This window comes from Carassius auratus, unplaced genomic scaffold, assembly GCF_003368295.1.
Source record: "Carassius auratus strain Wakin unplaced genomic scaffold, ASM336829v1 scaf_tig00034732, whole genome shotgun sequence".
Lineage (NCBI taxonomy): Eukaryota > Metazoa > Chordata > Actinopteri > Cypriniformes > Cyprinidae > Carassius > Carassius auratus.
In genome coordinates this window covers 201,405-220,108 of record NW_020526173.1, presented here as the reverse complement: position 1 = coordinate 220,108, position 18,704 = coordinate 201,405, and the positions used below count along the sequence as shown (strand labels likewise).

General features: G+C 35.2%; 1 protein-coding gene across 3 annotated transcripts in view; it reads right to left on the bottom strand.

Moving 5' to 3' along the window:
- sugt1 (SGT1 homolog, MIS12 kinetochore complex assembly cochaperone) overlaps window positions 1-18,704 on the bottom strand; it is a 102,410-nt gene that overhangs the window by 59,358 nt on the left and 24,348 nt on the right. For all 3 annotated transcript variants that reach the window (XM_026253657.1, XM_026253660.1, XM_026253658.1), the window contains exon 3: window positions 8,987-9,077. In XM_026253657.1, coding sequence (XP_026109442.1) covers window positions 8,987-9,077 — 91 coding nt within the window. The remainder of the gene's footprint in view (window positions 1-8,986; window positions 9,078-18,704) is intronic.

The following is an 18,704-nucleotide window of genomic DNA, read 5'->3' as shown; positions in this document are numbered from 1 at the left end:
AGAACATTTTGGAAAAGTCATGGAAATCTATTTCACAATTCTCTGTATAAAACAATTATGCTTAATCACCTTTAAGAATCGGCTAAAAACACATCTCTTCCTTTAGCTTTCTAAACATTTTCTTTTCATTTATTATACATTTGACAAAATCATAAAAGACCTCTAACACTAGCTTGCTCTATTCTTTTTCTATTCCGTTTTCTTTTTATTATATAATTTAGAAAATTCTTGCTATGTGTAATGCATTAAGCTAAGACTTTTTTATAGCACTTGTATATCATTGTTCTTTTGTTGTTTTTGATTGCTTTTATTGTCATCATTTGTAAGTCGCTTTGGAAAAAAAAAATTGTCTTTTTTATTTTATTTTATTTATTACTTTAATAATACTCAGAGATTATTTATTATAGAAATAATTTATAATTATGCATATTGCACTTCTTTATTATTAACCCTCTGGAGTCTAAGGGTATTTTTGGGGCCTGGAGAAGTTTTGTCATGCCTTGATATTTGTGCTTTTTTCAGTTTCTTATAAATATCTAAATGGGTAAAGTCTAATATCACTGTAATCAGCACAAACTGGGCTATAATAATATGTGAAATGCATGCATGTACATGATTGTATTTTTGAGAAAAAAAATGTTATGCATGGTTAGTGAAAAACTAAAAATGTTAAGTCACTTGAATAAGGCAATAAAACACATACATAAAATTGGTTGCCGGAAAAGTTGAGAACTGGAGCTTGTAGCCTAGAATTTTTCTTTCTAAATTATGTGAAAATCATCTTGTTTACTCATTCACAGAAAACAATATATTGATTTAAATTTTCTAAGACACTTTTTGTTGGTAAAAGTCATATGCGAGTAGGCGTCAACTATCATGAATATCATTGTGATATACACCTGAGAAGACAAAGGCCCGCATAATGAGCTGTATAATGAGCCTCTCATTCAACTGTGCCACTCTGAGGGAGGACTTACAAGAAAGAATGTGAGAACAAAATAAAAGTATATAATTTTATGTTTGTAGTTTATTAAGAATATATTTAATTATCCCACAACATAATTTAATATCCACTTGGGGGAGCAGTTAAACAGTTTATTAGGGACAAAGCTTACTTTCAAACAAATTTTTTGCCATCCTTACTCCAGTCACACTATCCTTCAGAAATCCTTTTAACAATCTTATTTTCTACCAAATAAACCCCATTTATTATTATCATCATCATTATTATTATTATTAATGTTGAAAAGAGCTGAGAATATTTTTCAGGTTTTTTTAGGGGGAATAAATCGAAAAAACTGCATTGTTTTTACATTTGTTAGAGTTATCTCTATTTGTCACATTTATATTATTTACATCAAGCTTTTGAATGGTATAGTATTGTATATTGTTATTGAAACTTCATAATGTTTCACTTGATTATACATTTAGTCAGGAATTATAGTTTGGAAAAAGTATTTGGAAAAAGTCTGACTAGTAAAATAGTTTTACACTTTATGTGAAAACTAGTACAAATAAATAAAAAGAGACTTACTCATGTTTATGATCCCTGTTGAATAAAGTGCTTCATTCTTTTTTCTGAGGAAATCCATTTCTCAAATCCTCAACCACATCACATCTTTTTGGGGTGAATTATGTCTTAGTCCTCTCATCGCGAAGCAAACAGTAAAATAAAATAAAAACTCTTTTTTCTGCTTTTTCTTCTGTTATGGGCGTATTCAAGCCGCGTGCTTCAGTTTGAATCTGAATAGCGCGTTCAGCGCGGGGGCGTGGTCACATTAGATATAATGAGGGGAGACATGAAAAATAGACATCGCGTTGTTTTCATATGGATTACTTTTATCTCAGAATATTTGTTTTCAGCAGCACTTGTTTAGTTTAAAAGTAGACATTTCAGGCTTTCTATAGATATCTCTCTCATGTCTCTTCGTTGAGTATTCACGGAGTTACAGTTCATTTTAATGACGTGTTTGTACATGACGATCAGCGGAGACAAAGACTGCAGACAGCGCACTTTGTTTGTTATCTTTAATTTATAAGTGCACAAAGGTTCTTTGTTATTATGTCTGTATCCAAAAAAAACTAGACCCTTTACAGATTCGATTGATGTATTGCTCTTAACTGTACGATTAAAACTGAGAGTGTAATTTAAGTTCTTTTCGGGGTTATCAGGAGAAAAGGACTCAAAACGCATATATGCGTTAATCAACTCGAAAGGGTTAATCCATTTAGTATACCCAAGATTTAAGTTGAGGCATCGACTACCTAGCCAGTTTAAATCAATATTTAAGGGTGAGAGCAATGGACTGAAAATTGTATTAAATTTGTATAGATGATTTTTATTTGCTAACGTTTGCTTCTCTTTAATAATGTGATCCCTTAATAGATGTAGCCATTGTGTTATTGATATTTGGTATTTATTTTTCCAATTGAGTAGTATTGTTTTTTGGCAATAGCTAAAGATATGAGCAGAGGTTTTGAATGTTCAAAGGGAGGGTTAATTTGATATGTGTCACCTAAAAGACATAATAATGGGAGTGCATTAATTGTAATTTTAAAGAAATTCGATAGTTTATTAGCGACATTTATCCAGAACTGATGAACTGGAGGGCATAGCCAGAATGCATGAAAGAAAGTGTCTGGTGTATTTACACTGCAGTTAGCGCATCTATCAGAAGTTACTAGTCCCATTTAAAACATCTTACGCTGTGTTATGTGTGTTCTGTGTATAATTTTATACTGAATTAACTGGATGTTTATGTTTGTACTTATGATAAAAGTGTTTCTACAAATGTTTTCCAAAATTCATTGTGTTGATATTGAGATCTTTTCCCCATTGTTTAACTGGTGCTACTATTTTAGAGTCTATAGATGATATTAGGGTGTATAATTTAAGTGTTTTTGATGAATTCCTAATTGTGGTGATACGTTTTAGAATTGGGGGAGGTTGTGCAATGTTTTTGTTTCCAATTGTGGTTTTAATAGAATTCCTGATTTGTAAGTAATAGTAATACTGTTCTTTTCCTAGGTTAAATTTCAGTGTTAGTTCTATAAATGTAGCGAAGGTGTTGCCAGTAAACAGGTGATGTAGATGTGTGATAGCCTTCTCTTTCCAGTTAATATTGTTAAGCGGATTTTTGTTGATAGTAAAATCAGGATAATACCATATAGGTGAATGTCTGGAATCAGTTCATGTTTTGTCAATGTATTTAATTTGCCACCAAGCGTTGAGAGTTGTTTTAATCATTACGTTCTTAAAAAGATTGTTCGGTTTGATTTTTTTTTTTTTGTGAAGGATGGGAGATCAGATATGGTTATTTCTTTGCATTCTGTTTGTTCTAACTCTAGCCATGGGTTTTGGGGGTTGTCCCCTTTGATCCATTTGCAAAAGTACTGTAGTTGGGATGCTAAGTAATAGTGCTGAAAATTTGGTGCGGCTAGACCACCTTGAGCTTTATTTTTTTGAAGTGTTTGTAAACTAATTTTAGGATTCTTTTTTTTCCAGTAAAATTTTTTAATGATGATGTAAACCATTTCTTAGTTGGTTGTACCGGAGTCATGGTGAATAAAAGTAGTTTTGGTAGAATACACATTTTTACTGTTGCAATACGACCTATAATTCAAAGCAGTAGGTTCATCCATCGAGTTAAATCATCTTCTATCGTTTTCAACAGTGGATTGAAATTGAGGCTAAACAATTCAGATAGGTTCTGGGATATGTTTATTCCTAAGTATGTAATATTATTAATTTTAAACGGTGTGTCTTGTATGCTCCTGTCATGCAGTTTCATGTTCAGGGGTAAGATTGTTGATTTTGTCCAATTTATGGAGTAGTCTGATATGATAGAATATTATAGGATTTTGTAAAAATAGTAATATGTTGTCTGCGTATAATGAAATTTTATGATTAGTGTTAATTGATAGAACTCCGGTAATTTTATCATTTTATCATTTTATCAGACAAAAAGTAGTGGTGATAAGGGGCATCCTTGGCGAGTACCTCGTTGAAGTTGGAATGGTGATGATATTATGCCATTCATTATAACAGATGCTAGTGGGATATTATATAGCGTTTTAAAGTGCCAATTAACTCTGTCAAAAGCTTTTTCTGCATCTAGTGATACGATTATGGCTTTTTTTTATTACATAGGTTCATAATGTTGAATAATCGTCTAGTATTATTTGATGACTGGCGTCCTTTGATGAAACCCGTTTGGTCTGGATGGATGAGGGATAAGTAGTGTAGCCAAAGCTTTACTAATAATTTCTTAAGTCCGTATTTAAAAGAGATAATGGGCGATAACTAGAGCATAAAGTTGGATCTTTGTTTGGTTTAAGTAAGACTGAAATAAGTGCTGTTTTCATCTAAGGCGGAATAAAAGAAGTTTTCTTAATTTCTGCCGTCATTCGGAAAAATAATGCTGATATAGTTGACCAGAAATGTTTGTAGTATTCTGGTGGGTATCCATCTAAACCCTGGGGCTTTATTGTTTGATAGAGATTCAAGAGCTTGTTTATATTCAGTTGCTGATATGGATTATTCTAATGATTCTCTTTGTGCTGTGGTTAGAGTGGGTAAAAATATATCGTTAAGAAATGATTTAGTGTCATTAATTTTTGGATCCTTTGTATTACTGTATAGAGGTTTATAAAATGTACGAAAAGTATCATTGATGTCTTGTAAGGTCTGAAGAGTCTTTCCTTCTCGACTATTGATCACCAGGATACGTGTCTTTTCTTTATTACGTTTGATTAGATTAGCAAGGTATTTACCTGATTTGTCATTATGTTCAAAGTGTGTATGTCTTAGGCATTGTTTTTGGAATTCTATCTTTTTATGTATTATGTCTTTATGTTCATCTTTGGTTTTATTTATTTCCTTTAGGATCTGTTCATTGGGAGTATGAGAGTAAATATTGTGTAATGAATGTATTTTATTTTCTAATTCTTTTTCTCGACTTTGTTCCTTTTTGTATATGTAGAGTATGATATGATCTTTCGTCTTAGTACAACTTTAGCAGTTGTGTCTGGTGTGTCGTTTGTTTCCATGAAGAATGCCCATTCTTTTTTAAAGTATTCATTAAACTCATTATCTTGAAGTAATGAAGTATTCATCCATCTAAGTGATTTTTTAGTATCATTGCTGTTGTCAATAGTTATAGTAATTGGTGCATGGTCAGAAATAATAATAGGGTGTATTGTTGTATTTAAAATGTCAGAGATGAGAGAATTACTTGTTAGGAAATAATCAATACGTGAATATGATTTATGAACTGCTGAAAAATAACTATTCTCTTGAGTTTGGGTTTGTAAGTCTCCAGCTATCGCCAAGACCAAGGTCAATCATGTATTGTTTAATGGTTTTTGTAGATTGCCATGGTTTAAATTTGATGATATATTCAATTTGTCTTGAGTTGGATCAATAACTGTATTAAAATCTCCTCCGATTATGATGGCTGAATGGGGAACGTTGGCTATTGAAGAAAAAAAAATTATGGGTCATCTGTGTTTGGTCCACAGATATTAGCGATGGTCAGTATTTTATTGTTAAAGGTTATATTGACAATAACATGTCATCCTTCTTTATTGATTAATATAGCTACACCTCTTTTCTTGGAGTTGTAGGATGCCGAGTATATTTGTGTTAGTTGTGTATTTGTTAATTTCTTGTGTTCTGATTCTGATAGATACGTTTCTTGCAATAAACATACCTGCCTTGAGTTTTTTAATGTGGTTTAATATTTTGGATCTTTTAGCTTTGGATCTTTTATACATTCCAGCTAACTAATTTTAGGTTTGAAATTCTATGTTATGATACTACTGTATAGTTTGGTTCGATATTTATCTATAAGTATCTGTATCCTATTATATGATGTGAATATAAAAAATACTTGCAATACATAAACAATGAAAAACAAACAAATAATAAGAAATGAAAACAATGCAACAATGAGAGCAATTTTTTTCAAATGAGTATAAAGTTGACATTATAAATACGTGGAGTAGGTGATTACAGCTGATCTTATAATGAGTACATTGGCTGCATTTTTTTTCTCTTTTTTTCTTCTTTTTTTCCCTTCCCCCTGTTCTCCGATCTTCCTTTCACGGTGGATAATAACCAGTATATGGTGTCGTTCCTGTAAAGTTGGCCATCAACATATAGTTTGTCTACTGTGAGAACGGCTTTCCTTCCATTTTGGCGAAATGGTTTCATGAATGGAACCAATATTCTCTGTCTATCCTGAATCTCCCGTGGGAATTGATCGTTAAGTCCAAAGGTAGTTCCACGCAATTCTTATCCCTTGCTCTTAACCAGTTCTTTCTGTTTGTAATACTCAAATTTTGTAATGATGGGACGCGGTCGTTTAGTGTCAGTGTTTTTGTTGTTAGATCCAAGGCGGTGTACGCGGTGGAGGGTGATATTGTTTACAGTCTCTTTTGGGAGTTTGAGAGAAGAATCATGAAATCTTTGATCGCTTGTTCCGGGTTATCTTGGATTTGTTCTGGTATATCCGAAAAGATCAGGTTGTCTCGCATATTGCGTCATTGGATGTCTAATAAGGATTCTTTCAATAGTTTATTTTCGTTTGAGAGACATTCTATTGTTGTTGTGATTTCTGATATTTTTCTATGCATTTCGTTGTTGGCTTTTTTCAAAAACTGTATCTGGGATTGACTGAATTCAAGGCTGGTTTTAAGATCCTTGATATCTTGATGGAGTGGTTCAAGAATTGCCAGTTTATTGTTTATGGATTCTAGAAGACTCACCTCTATTGTTGTAGTAGATTCATCCTGGGACTCTGCGGAGTATTCCCGTCGTGGCTGTTTCTTTTGTGGTTGTGGCATGATGGTCATATTGTTGAAATAGTGATCTATAAAATTTTCCAAGGTTTCCACATTGTCTCCTGATCCAGTTCTGATGTTTAAGTTGATGCAAGTTTTAATAGTAGATAACTGGGAAACAGATCGGTTTGCTTTGGTATTAGCTGCGTTCAGGGCGCCGCCATGTTAGATCGCACCCGATGTCTCGCAAGATCATCACATCGTCATCCCTCTCATCACAGGAAAAAAAAAAAAGTGTCTGCTAAATGACTAAATATAAATGTAATCAGGTCCTGAATTTGGATGCAGGATTGAACATAATCGCATTACTCATTGCTGCAGCTTTCGACTTTAAAAGGAATTAACTTTTTTATTATCTAACCCAGCCGACCCACGGATTATCCGCAGCACCCGCATATAACCGCCATCCACGCATCTCTTATGGACATCTTCGACCATAGGCAGAATTCATAGCCGATATAAAAGACTGGATGATGAGTAATTTCTTACTGCTAAAACCCGAGGTGTTAATTATCTGAGGTGTTAATTATTTGTAAAAAAAATTATAATTTCCATCTAAAAAATATATGTAAATTATAACCTATGCAATCAATGTCAAAAGAACAAATGTTAATTAATGAGTTCATGACCCCAAGGTTAGATTATTGTAATGCTTTATTGGGTGCTTGTTCAGCAGTCTTAATAAACTAGTTTCTCAATTTTGGACCAGCTAGAGTTCTTACTTTAACCAGGAAGTATGACCATATTAGCCCGGTTTCGTCAACACTACACTGACTCCCAGTTAAACATTGTATAGATTTTAAAATCTTGCTTATCACTTAAAAAGCCCTGAGTGGTTTAGCACCTCAGCATTTGAACAAGCTCTCATTGCACTATAGGCCTCCTCGTCCGCTGTGTTCTCAAAACTCCAGCAATTTGATAATATCTAGAATATCAAAACCAACTGTGGGCGGCAGATCCTTTTCCTATTTAGCAACAAACCTCTGTAATAACCTACCTAAAATGGTTCGGGAGACAGACACACACGGTCAGTTTAAATCTAGAATAAAGGCCCATCTCTTTAACCTGGTTAACACATAACACGCCAACAAATTTATAATATTCAAATACGTTAAAGAATTTTTAGGCTGCATTAATTAGGACAACCGGAACTGGGAAAACTTCTAACAAATGTAGCAAATGCATCTTGTGTTATTGGAAGAATGGCATCTATGCTAATATTAGTCTGTTTATTTCTTATTCCGAAGTCACTGTAGCCACCAGATCCAGTCTGTATCCAGATAAGTTGGTCACACCAGTCACTCAGATCCAGTACGCATTTAGTCTCGTGTAGCCAGACCTTCAGACTGACAGCTGAATGTCTGGAATCCATGGCAGCTTTCTTTGGCCATGTCTCTCCCATTAGGCCGTTTGACTGACATGTCAAATAACCAATCACAGTTCGTTTTGTTTATCGGCACGTTTCGGGCCATGGAAATGTTGCCACAATAACGGACTGGGGTGTAAAACATTTTGACATTTTAAGGATTCTATGCCGCGAACCTTAAATGTAACATACTTTTGAGAATCCAGCATTTAGTTGATCCTGATAAGCGCTCGTCATCACAGTTGTAAACACGATGGCTATATTCTTTCGTAAGGGGGTTTGGCACCACAACATCTTCGTTTCCAGGTGGAACTTTAAAGAATGCGACACACACATCTCCCAGAAATCCTGTATAATTCAACCAATCTGATGACGACTTCACTGATGACTGTCGCCATTGGCTTGCTTAGTTGGGGACACTTAATATCCAGAATTATCGTTGGATTACACAGATAGTATTTAAACTGAACTGAGCTGGATGAAGACATCTCTGAATTAAATTATAAACTGCCTTTAACTGTAAATTGAGTGTTTACTATAGCCATTTTGCATTACTGACACACTGTTTCACCATTTAATACTATAAAGTGCGTGAACACAATCTGTATTGTTAAAAGCACTGTATAAATAAAGGTGACTTGACTATTGAGATTGGAATCTAACTGAATAAAGAGCATGTGAATCTAAAACAAACGGATTCATGAAACACCCACCCCAATCAACAATAGGTTTTTAGTAATAATTCTTTAAAATACTGCAAATGATAAGAGTACTTACTTGTGTACTCTTTCAATAGTATGTAGGCATAAGCTCGTTGGCAAAGCCATTCAGCATTATCAGCTTTCTCTCCCAATGCCGCATTTAGCTCCTATGATAAGAAAGAGATACATTATTACTCATGAGAAATCAGAACACATTGATCTACATTTATTTTCTTCAACAATTGGAACAGTAGTATGTACGATAATGATGTGTCAGATGGTGAACCACAGACATGCAAAGTATAAAGTAGATGAGCTTTTCACCCTTCGAAATACTTGTATAATTACAACATACACTGCCAGTCAAAAGTTTACATTTACATTTATTCATTTAGCAGATGCTTTTATCCATTTAGCAATCAAAAACAAAAAGAACAATCAAATATAAAGACCAACGAAATTAAGACCAAATTAGGCCTGATGACGCAGCGCAAAAAGGGCCTTTTTTTTCTTGACATTGGTGCATGTGCATTTGGCACTCAAGCACCAGCATGCTTAGCCTTTCCTGCCCAACTGAGGACCGCAGCTCTCCTTTGATTATTCCCAACTTTGAAAAGCTCCGCTCGCTGAGGGCATTGGACATCATCATGCACAGATAGATTTCGACATTTGGAAATGTCTGAGAAAGATTCAGTGATGACAAAAGCTCGTACAAAAGCTCACCGGTTTCTGAGTGCGAACTGTATCAACTAATTTTGACCGATTAATAATCAGTTAAACAGTTTAAAAAGTCATTTATTTATTTTCAGTAAATTATCAAAATATTTAAAAAGGTTTGCTGCATGGTTAAAATATGTTACACGTGTGTGTGTATGTATATATATATATATATATATATAGAGAGAGAGAGAGAGAGAGATTTTTTTCGATTTCTCAGTCATCTTTATCAAAAATATTCACATAAAAACAATTGTAAATCTTTTTAGTGGGGTGCAAAATGAAGTTCATTCTCAAAGACAGAACACAATGCTCCTCTGTGACACCATATTCCTTCAAAAACATTTAAAGAATCCATTGCTTTGTAAAAACGAAAATCAATTACAATCCTTGATTTGATCATTGCTGCACACACCCTTTCAACATTGTATTCACTTTTTTGCTCAATTTTATGTCTTCTACTGATATAAATCGCCATTTTGGCTTTACCCAAAATAAAATTCGACAAATGACACTCATGCTTTCGCCTTTGAAAATATTTAAAACCTCAAATAAAAGTTTGTACAGAAAACTCCTCATTAAAACAACTAAAAAGATTCTGCAAACAATCAAATAAAGGTTTTAGTCTTGAACAGTACAGAAAGGTGTGAAAAACAGTTTCTCTCTGGCAACAAAAAGGACATTCTTTGCCAACATCCAGATTTAAAACAGAAATAAAAGCATTAACGGCAATAATGCCGTGTAAAATTCGCCATTGTAAATCTCCATCTCTTTTAGCTAACGGTGGCTTGTACAATGCTCTCCACTCTGGTCTGACATGATCACTCATCTTAAGAACATTACGCCATGGTGTGTCAACTCTTTCATGTAGCTCTTTCTTGTTAAAAGATTTACCACAAGCTTTGTAAAACATTTTTCCATTGCTTTCACACAAATCTGTCAACTTTTCAGATTTTAGAAAAATTCCTGCATATTCAGAGTACAGTTTTTTTAACACTTGTGCCACAATTCGAACAGATTTAACCCCCAATAAAACGGCTACCTCTTCAGCTTTTTCAAAGCTTGGACCAGACACTTTAGTTAAACACCCAAGGGTTGTGATCTTAGAAGTCTGCTGATATTGTCCCACACGCTCCTAGAATGTCCAACCATGATCCATACATCAGAGGTTCCTTCAACAGCCAAAACAATGATGACGGAGAATCAGTTCTTTTGATTTGAAAGTAGTCCCAGACTTTAAAAAGATTCTTGTAAAACTGGCAATCTGGAGGTATTGATTTTTCCGGGATTCAACAAGAACAATGACTTGTCCAAACATAGTCCCCCAGCGGTCTTTAGAATCGTCCTGGTCACCAGCCTCCAGCTTAAAGTCTCTGGACCAGTGAGGAAACGTTGTATGAACTGTAGCCGGAAAGCTGCAGTGCTGCTCTGCAGATGTACAAGCCCTTGTCCTCCTTCCTCTTTTGGTAAATATAATACATTATGAGATATCCAATGCATCTTTTCCCCAAAAAAGTCTACTAAAAGGGACTGAATTTTATCAATTATCGATACAGGTGGATCAATGCATGCCAGTCGGTGCCCAAGGGAAGAGGCTACTAAATTATTAATGATCAGAGTACGTCCTCTATATGATAAACTCTTAATCCATTTCCATTTCAATAGGCGACCTTTAATTTTTTCAACTGTTACCTCCCAATTTTTTTGAACAGTTGTTTCATCTCCTAAAAACACTCCTAAATATCTTAAACCATCTTTTCTCCAACTTAATCCATTTGGGAGTACTGGTACCCCTCTTTCCCACTTTCCTATTAGCACTGCTTCGCTTTTACCACAATTAATTCTTGCTGAAGATATGGTTTCAAACTCTCTTAATGTTTTTAATAATAAATCCACGTCACTTTGCTTACTAAGTATAATTACCACATCATCAGCGTATGCTGACAAACACAAAGTGCTGTTACAGGCTTCTAAAGATAACCCTTCTAAAACTCTTCTCAACTTATTTAAAAGTGGTTCTATTGCCAAAGTGTAAAGTATTCCTGACAGAAAACACCCCTGTCGTACACCACAACACACTTTAAAAGGAGCACATAAGCCACTGTTAACCTTCAGTAGACTCTCAATGTCATCATAAAGAATTTTAATAGAATGGATTACCTCTTCCAAAACCTTTCCTAGTCTAGTAGCTAGAACTTTTGAGAGCAATTTATAGGTCACAGCACAATAATGATACAGGTCGCCAGTTTTTTTATGTCTCTCACATCACCTTTTTTTTGGCAACAGGGTGAGGACCGCCCTTCTACAGCTCAGCGGGAGAAGTCCTCCGACTAGACTGTCGCTGAGAACCACCAGCAGATCCTCCCCTATCACAGGCCAAAAGGCTTTATAGAACTCAACTGGGATTCCGTCGATCCCAGGAGCCTTGCCGTTCTCCATACTCTGGAGGGCTTCGTGCAGTTCTTCAAGGCTTATAGCTCTCTTGAGTTCTGCATTAGTGTCCTCAGAGACCTTTGGTAGCTCTTCATAAAAACACAGCTCAACCACATGATCTTCTCTGTGCTCACAACTATAAAGTTTTTCATAAAATCCATTTGCTCTTTTCCGAATTTCAATAGGGCCTGATTCAAGAGAACCGGTCTCAGAAAACAAAGAATGTATAAAGCGTTTCTGACCGTTCTTTTTTTCTAGACTAAAGAAAAATTTTGATGGCACGTCCATCTGGTCTATATCATTAAAACGTGATCGCACTAGCGCCCCCTGTGCCTTTATTCTTTGTATGTCAGACAAAGCAGATTTCTTTAAAAAAAAGGGATTCGATATGTGTTTGATTTCCACTTAATTGTGCTGTTTCTTGAAAATTTAAGAATTTCCTCTTCTAATTGTTTCATGGATCTTATATCTTTTGTGACATTGTGAGTATACTGTTGACATAATTGTTTGGTTTGTATTTTGCCATACTCCCACCACTTTTGTAGCGACTGAAAAAAACAATTGAAAGTTTCTCTAAAATTTGCATCACTTAATAAATTGTTGTTAAAGTGCCAGTATGCACTTTTCGGCTTAACAGAGTGTAAAGTAACTGTACATATAACAAGACTATGATCAGAAAAACCAACTGGAATTATGAAACAATTTTTAAAAGTACTAAGATGGTGTTTAAACCAGTAGAATCTATCCTGACGTGCTAAAGACAACCTGTTATCACGAGCATGTGCCCATGTATACTGCTTTAGATTCCCATTTAGACTCCTCAACACGTCACATAAGTCATTTGTTTCAATCATCTGAATAAGTCGCTTGAGAGAAAGTAAATGTGGCTCTACATGATTTCCATCCAAACTACTTTCTGCACAATTAAAATATCCACCTAAAAATAACTGCTCTTCACCATTACATTTGTTCAGCGTCTCAAAAAGGGTGTATAAAAAGCTCATTCTTTCTGTTGGTAAAGTTGGAGCATATGCACATATAAAAATAAAAGTGTGATTCTCAACCTTGGCTTGAATCTTTAACAATCTTCCTTTCACAACCTCTTCCATCTCAGTAGAGCAGGGAGTAAAACTATTGGAAAATAAAATGGCAACACCACTGCTAGTTGTGACTAAAAAAAGAGAGACCTTTAAATTATTTCGACCATTCATCTACATTTGCTGTGTCACTATGTGTTTCTTGTAAAAAGTAAAACAAAAAGTTGTTTCTGATTCATAGTGTTATATATTAATGTGCGTTTTATACATTCCCTTGCTCCATTCATATTTAGGGATGCAATGCGAATGTCATTCATTTGAAAAGTATGAAGAAATAGACTTAAACCATAAAGAAAAAAACAGCCATAGAGGGCCAAAAAAAGAATCCTTTGTACTGCCATTAACTATTAAATTTTTAATTTGGTCAAACTTTTTCAACCTATAGACTTCCTTATTTGTGAAACATCCCTCAGTCATGAAAGCCCTCGTATTTTCCACAAAACGTTTTATGTCTGGAAAATAGTCAGCAACCTGTACTCCCCTCACGTTTTTTGACTCTAGGCATGTCCATTCAGTCTGAGAACAACTAGAAGCACCAGAATCTGAGACATCGCTCTCATTACCATCATCTCCATCAACTTCAAACTCATTTTCATTTTCTTTTTTTCTAGTTTGCTTTGATTGAGAGACCTCATCAATCTTTTTCCTCTTTAAAGGGGTTTTGAAAAATGCCCGATCTATGTCCCTAAACATCATTAAATCATCACTTAAGTTGACTTTCTCTGAAGGAGACTTTGAATCAGACACTATGTTATCATGTGAAACATCCATGCTGTCACCAGCCTTAGGCTCACCTTTTTCAAGCACAGGGATAGATAAATCATTCTCCCGATTCAGCCTTGTCCTGACTCACCTCAGTCTGTGAGAGAGGAAGGGTTTCAGTTTGGTTGCTAGTGGATGGCCCTGGATCAGAAACATTATCCGTGCTGACTTGGTCACAGACTTCACCTGAAACATCTTGTTTATTTGTACCGTTGTTATCTGGGCAAACTCGTAATATGTGCCGCAGCCAAAACACCTCATCACATCCGTACTAACGAAAACAGTATAATCAAAGTCATCGACTCTGAGTTTCAAATTCAGGTTGAGTTCGTCTCGGTTATCTTTAAGGATCATGTAAGTGAACCTCCTGAAAGATACCACATGTTTGATCAAGTCTGATTTGCTGCCAAAAAACATTTTTCACTGGGCTGACTATCTTTCCGAAATGCGGAATTTCGTCTTTTATGAACAGTGGAACGTTAGACAAAGTGACTTTCTTAGCGGGGGTAGAGAGGGGAAGCACCGGGGTGAACAAACTGCTGATAACTATACCTCTCTCCACTACTTCGTTTGCTTTCTCAACAGAATTTAAAAACAAAACAATTGCATTATTCATCCTAGATGCCGCTAAAATACAGTCATGACCAACAATATTTCCGACGGCCAATATGCATTCCTCCACATTCACTGCGGACACCACTTTCACTCCGTGGCGCCGTGTGAGAGAATCTAAACTAGTGTTTGTGTTCTGGGCTGCCATGCTTCCAGTGAATGGGTGATACACTGGTTGCTAACGGCCAGCCCCTCCTCCAAGGGAGCCTTACTTTACCACCCGATGCTCCACAAATATCAAAATAAATAAAGAGTTGAAAGAAGAAAAAGGAAATTTTCACCACAGCGGGCATAAACCATTCACACTTCCCACGCGCTCTCAACGCTCACCCAACAAATGCTCACGCATGAGAGAGAGAGAGAGAGAGAGAGCGAGAGAAAAAAAACTTGTATAGCCTATACATTTTTTAGAGAGAAAAATAAATATTTCATTCAGAAATAGACAATGCAGACACAAAATGTTTACAAACATTAGACTATAATAAACACTATATTGTGTATAATCATTTGTCATTCAAATACATCGCGAATACAGAAACTTTGATTTTGTGTCAAATGAGAGAATGTTGGTTTCAGTTTCGTTTTAGCCTAAATTAATAGTGTCCACAACAAAATTTCAATTAACAGTATTTAGAAAAGAACAAGAATTAAAAATATAAGAAGCTATAGCAATATTGCTATAGCTTCTTATATTTTAAATTCTTGTTCTTTTGCTATAGCTTCTTATATTTTTAATTCTTGTTCTTTTCTAAATACTGTTAATTGAAATTATTTTGTTGTGGAGTGAGGAGAAATAAATAGCCTAGCGGAGCTTCTCAAATTTCCCGGAAGCTGAACAGTTTTCATTTGCTATATTAACCTCAAAATAATTCTTGGAATGAAATTTGGAGTCCAACATTCGGACGCATATACAGCGTTACTTATTATACATTTACTATTATTCTGTATTCTTTATATTAAATAACATTTTAGCATCCAGATAGGAACATGGAAACATTTGGATTCGTGCCGAAAGAGAGAGGTAGGCATCAGCTTCACTTTAAATTAATTTGTTTTTGGATTGACGTTTTTATAGCCTAAACTAATTTTCATAATATTTTTAAACATTTTGCTTCAGACTACAGGCATTTTAGCCTTTATTATTTCGGAAGTAAAAGGGGTAATAAAATGTGACGTGAGCCGCAACTTTTTTAACTCTCAAAATGTAAATCTTCTGGGTTTTTTTTCTTTTAACAATGCAGCAAACATTTTAAATATCTTAAATACTTTGTCTTTAAAGTGTTGATAGATTTTTTTTTTTTTTTTTTTTTTTTTTAAGTAGCTTACATTTGGCCGAAATCTAGAGATGATGATGCTTTAGCCTACTGGCTGTGACTAAGCGTTAGATCTCCATTTTTTCCTTTTCTTGAGTAAAGAAAACGCTATACTCTATTATTATTATTATTATTATTATTATATTATTATTAGGAAAATAATAATTGTTTTAAAAAAAAATTACTTTATTATCCAGTATTTCTTCTACCCAAACCGGTTTCGGAACTGTAATAATATCAGAGGAATGCAGAACAGAAACGTTAAAATATCGATTCTGCTCGGAGTGAACCGATTGAATTTTTTTTTTTTTTCGTTTTCAAGCCCTGATAACAAGTCTAAGTTAGGTTAACACAGTACACGTAGCATGGGCTTTTACATAATAAATAAAAACAAAACAGAATAAAAAAAAAAAGAATAGAGCAAGCTAGTGTTAGAGGTCTTTACACACACACACATATACACACTAGGGCTGTAGCTATCGAATATTTTAGTAATCGAGTATTCTACCAAAAATTCCATTGATTAATGGAGTAATCGGATAAAATGTGTTTTTGCTTAAAGTGCAATATTAACTAGATAAAAAAAGTTTGTCAAGACAAACTTTAAGTTGGCTTGAGAAAGCCTGGCCAGAAAGTTAAAAAAAGTTTAAAATTACATTTTAAGTTAAGTTAAAAAGTTTGTTAATTGATATGCAGTTGCAAGGGTACCTGGAGTGGTAGTTAAGGTGTTGCCGTGCGGTTGCTAGGAAACCCATAGTGGTTGTTAGGGTGTTGCAATGTGGTTGCTAGGGTGTTGCCATGCGGTTGCTAGGGTGTTGCTATGTGGTTACTAGGGTCCCCCGGAGTGATTGCTAAGGAGTTGCTATGTGGTTGCTAGGGTACCCGGAGTGGTTGCTAAGGTGTTGCTATTCGGTTGCTAGGGTTTCTGGGATGGTTGCTAGGTTGTTGCTAGAGTACACAAAGTGGTTGCTAGGGTTTTTCCGTTGCAGTTGCTAGGGTACACAAAGTGGTTGCTAATGTGTTGCTATGCGTTGCTAGGGTACCCGTAGTGGTTGCTGAGATGTTGCTATGTGGTTGCTAGGGTACACAGAGTGGTTGCTAAGATGTTGCTATGTGGTTGATAGGGTACCCGGAGTGGTTGCTAAGGTGTTGCTATGTGGTTGCTAGGGTACCTGGGATGGTTGTTAGGGTGTTGCAATGTGGTTGCTAGGGTACCCGGGGTGGTTGCTAGGGTGTTGCTATGCGGTTGCTAGGGTACCCCGGAGTGGTTGCTAGGGTGTTGCCATGCGGTTGCTAGGGTATCTGGGGTGGTTGCTAGGGTGTTGCTACGTGGTTGCTAGGGTATCTGGGATGGTTGCTAGGGTGTTGCTATGTGGTTGCTAGGGTACCCCGAGTGGTTGCTAAGGTGTTGCTATGCAGTTGCTAGGGTAACCTTGAGTGGTTGCTAAGGTGTTGCTATGCGGTTGCTAGGCTACCCGGGGTGGTTGCTAAGTTTTTGGTATGAGGTTGCTATGATACCCTGGGTGGTTTCTAGGTTAGTTTGGATAGTTGCTAGAGTGTTGCTATGAAGAAATAGATAGATTAGTTTTAATATAGATAGACAGATAGATAGATAGATAGATAGATAGATAGATATAGTTTTAATATAGATAGAAACAGTCAATATATGGATAGATAGATAGATAGATAGATAGATAGAAACAGTCAATATATAGATAGATAGATAGATAGATAGATAAGTTTGAATGGGTTAGTAATAGTACATAGAAGGTAAGTCTGATTGAGTCTAATGGGCTTCAGTGTGTTTAGATTTGAATTTTTGACAGTTGGAGTTTACGGAATGTTCAGTTGAGCAGAGACTTTTTAATGCTAGTCAATGGGATTTTTTTTATTTGTAATCTTTATTTTTATGAAAACCATAAATCCGATCAGTCTAAAAAGATATAGCAACTCGAGTCAGATTAGTCTGGAGATGTGGGCCGAGTTTTGAGTCTGTAGAGTTAAAAGCTCTAGGAGGAGTAGCAGTAAGAAATTTAGTCTCAGAAGAAGAATAATAACTAGAATTAAAAGTTAGTGAACTAACTTTGATGTTGGCTTGGCCATCTTGGCCATGGGGCAAAAGAGCCACAGTACTTGTGTGCCCAACATTCTTGAGTTGCCCCGCTGCAAAAAATAAAAAATAATAATACCATAAAAAATACACCTGCAACAGTCTTTTTCCATGGTCCCTTGCTGTTTTCTTTTTTAATAAAAAGCCTAGGCTATGATAACAGCTACGACAGGGTTGTCTAGCTGAATGCGAAATAAGTCAAGCAAAAACCATAATCTCCTAAATACCATTCAATTTAATCTTATTTTAATAGTACTGACAACATATTTTAAGTTATCACACTACTGAAAAATTAAAGAAGGGACACTATATATAGTATACTTCGGTGAGTCAAGAGCTAAACAAAAAGTCCTGTTTCATTACAAAATACTGTAACTTTTATAAACGTTATATTATCACCACAAAATTTTAATTAATATTTATTAAAAAATAAATATTTCATAAAACTGAAACTTAAATATATTATTTCTATAGGCTATACAAAACAGAAAAGAAAAAAGACTAAATAGTAAGGCTGAATAAGCTGATCTATAGCATGTTAAATGGTGGTTGCCTGTCTATGAATGGTACACCCTTTAAGCACACAGAAGTGGTTTGACCCAAGTCCTCAGCAGCCAATGACACTGACCTGTTCAAACTGATTTTTAAGGCATACTTCACGTGAAACTGTGATATTAGTGCTGTGATATTATTTTTGGAATCTCTTAAAAAATGCTGATGAAGTGCTCATTTCTCTCTCGTCTTTCTCTC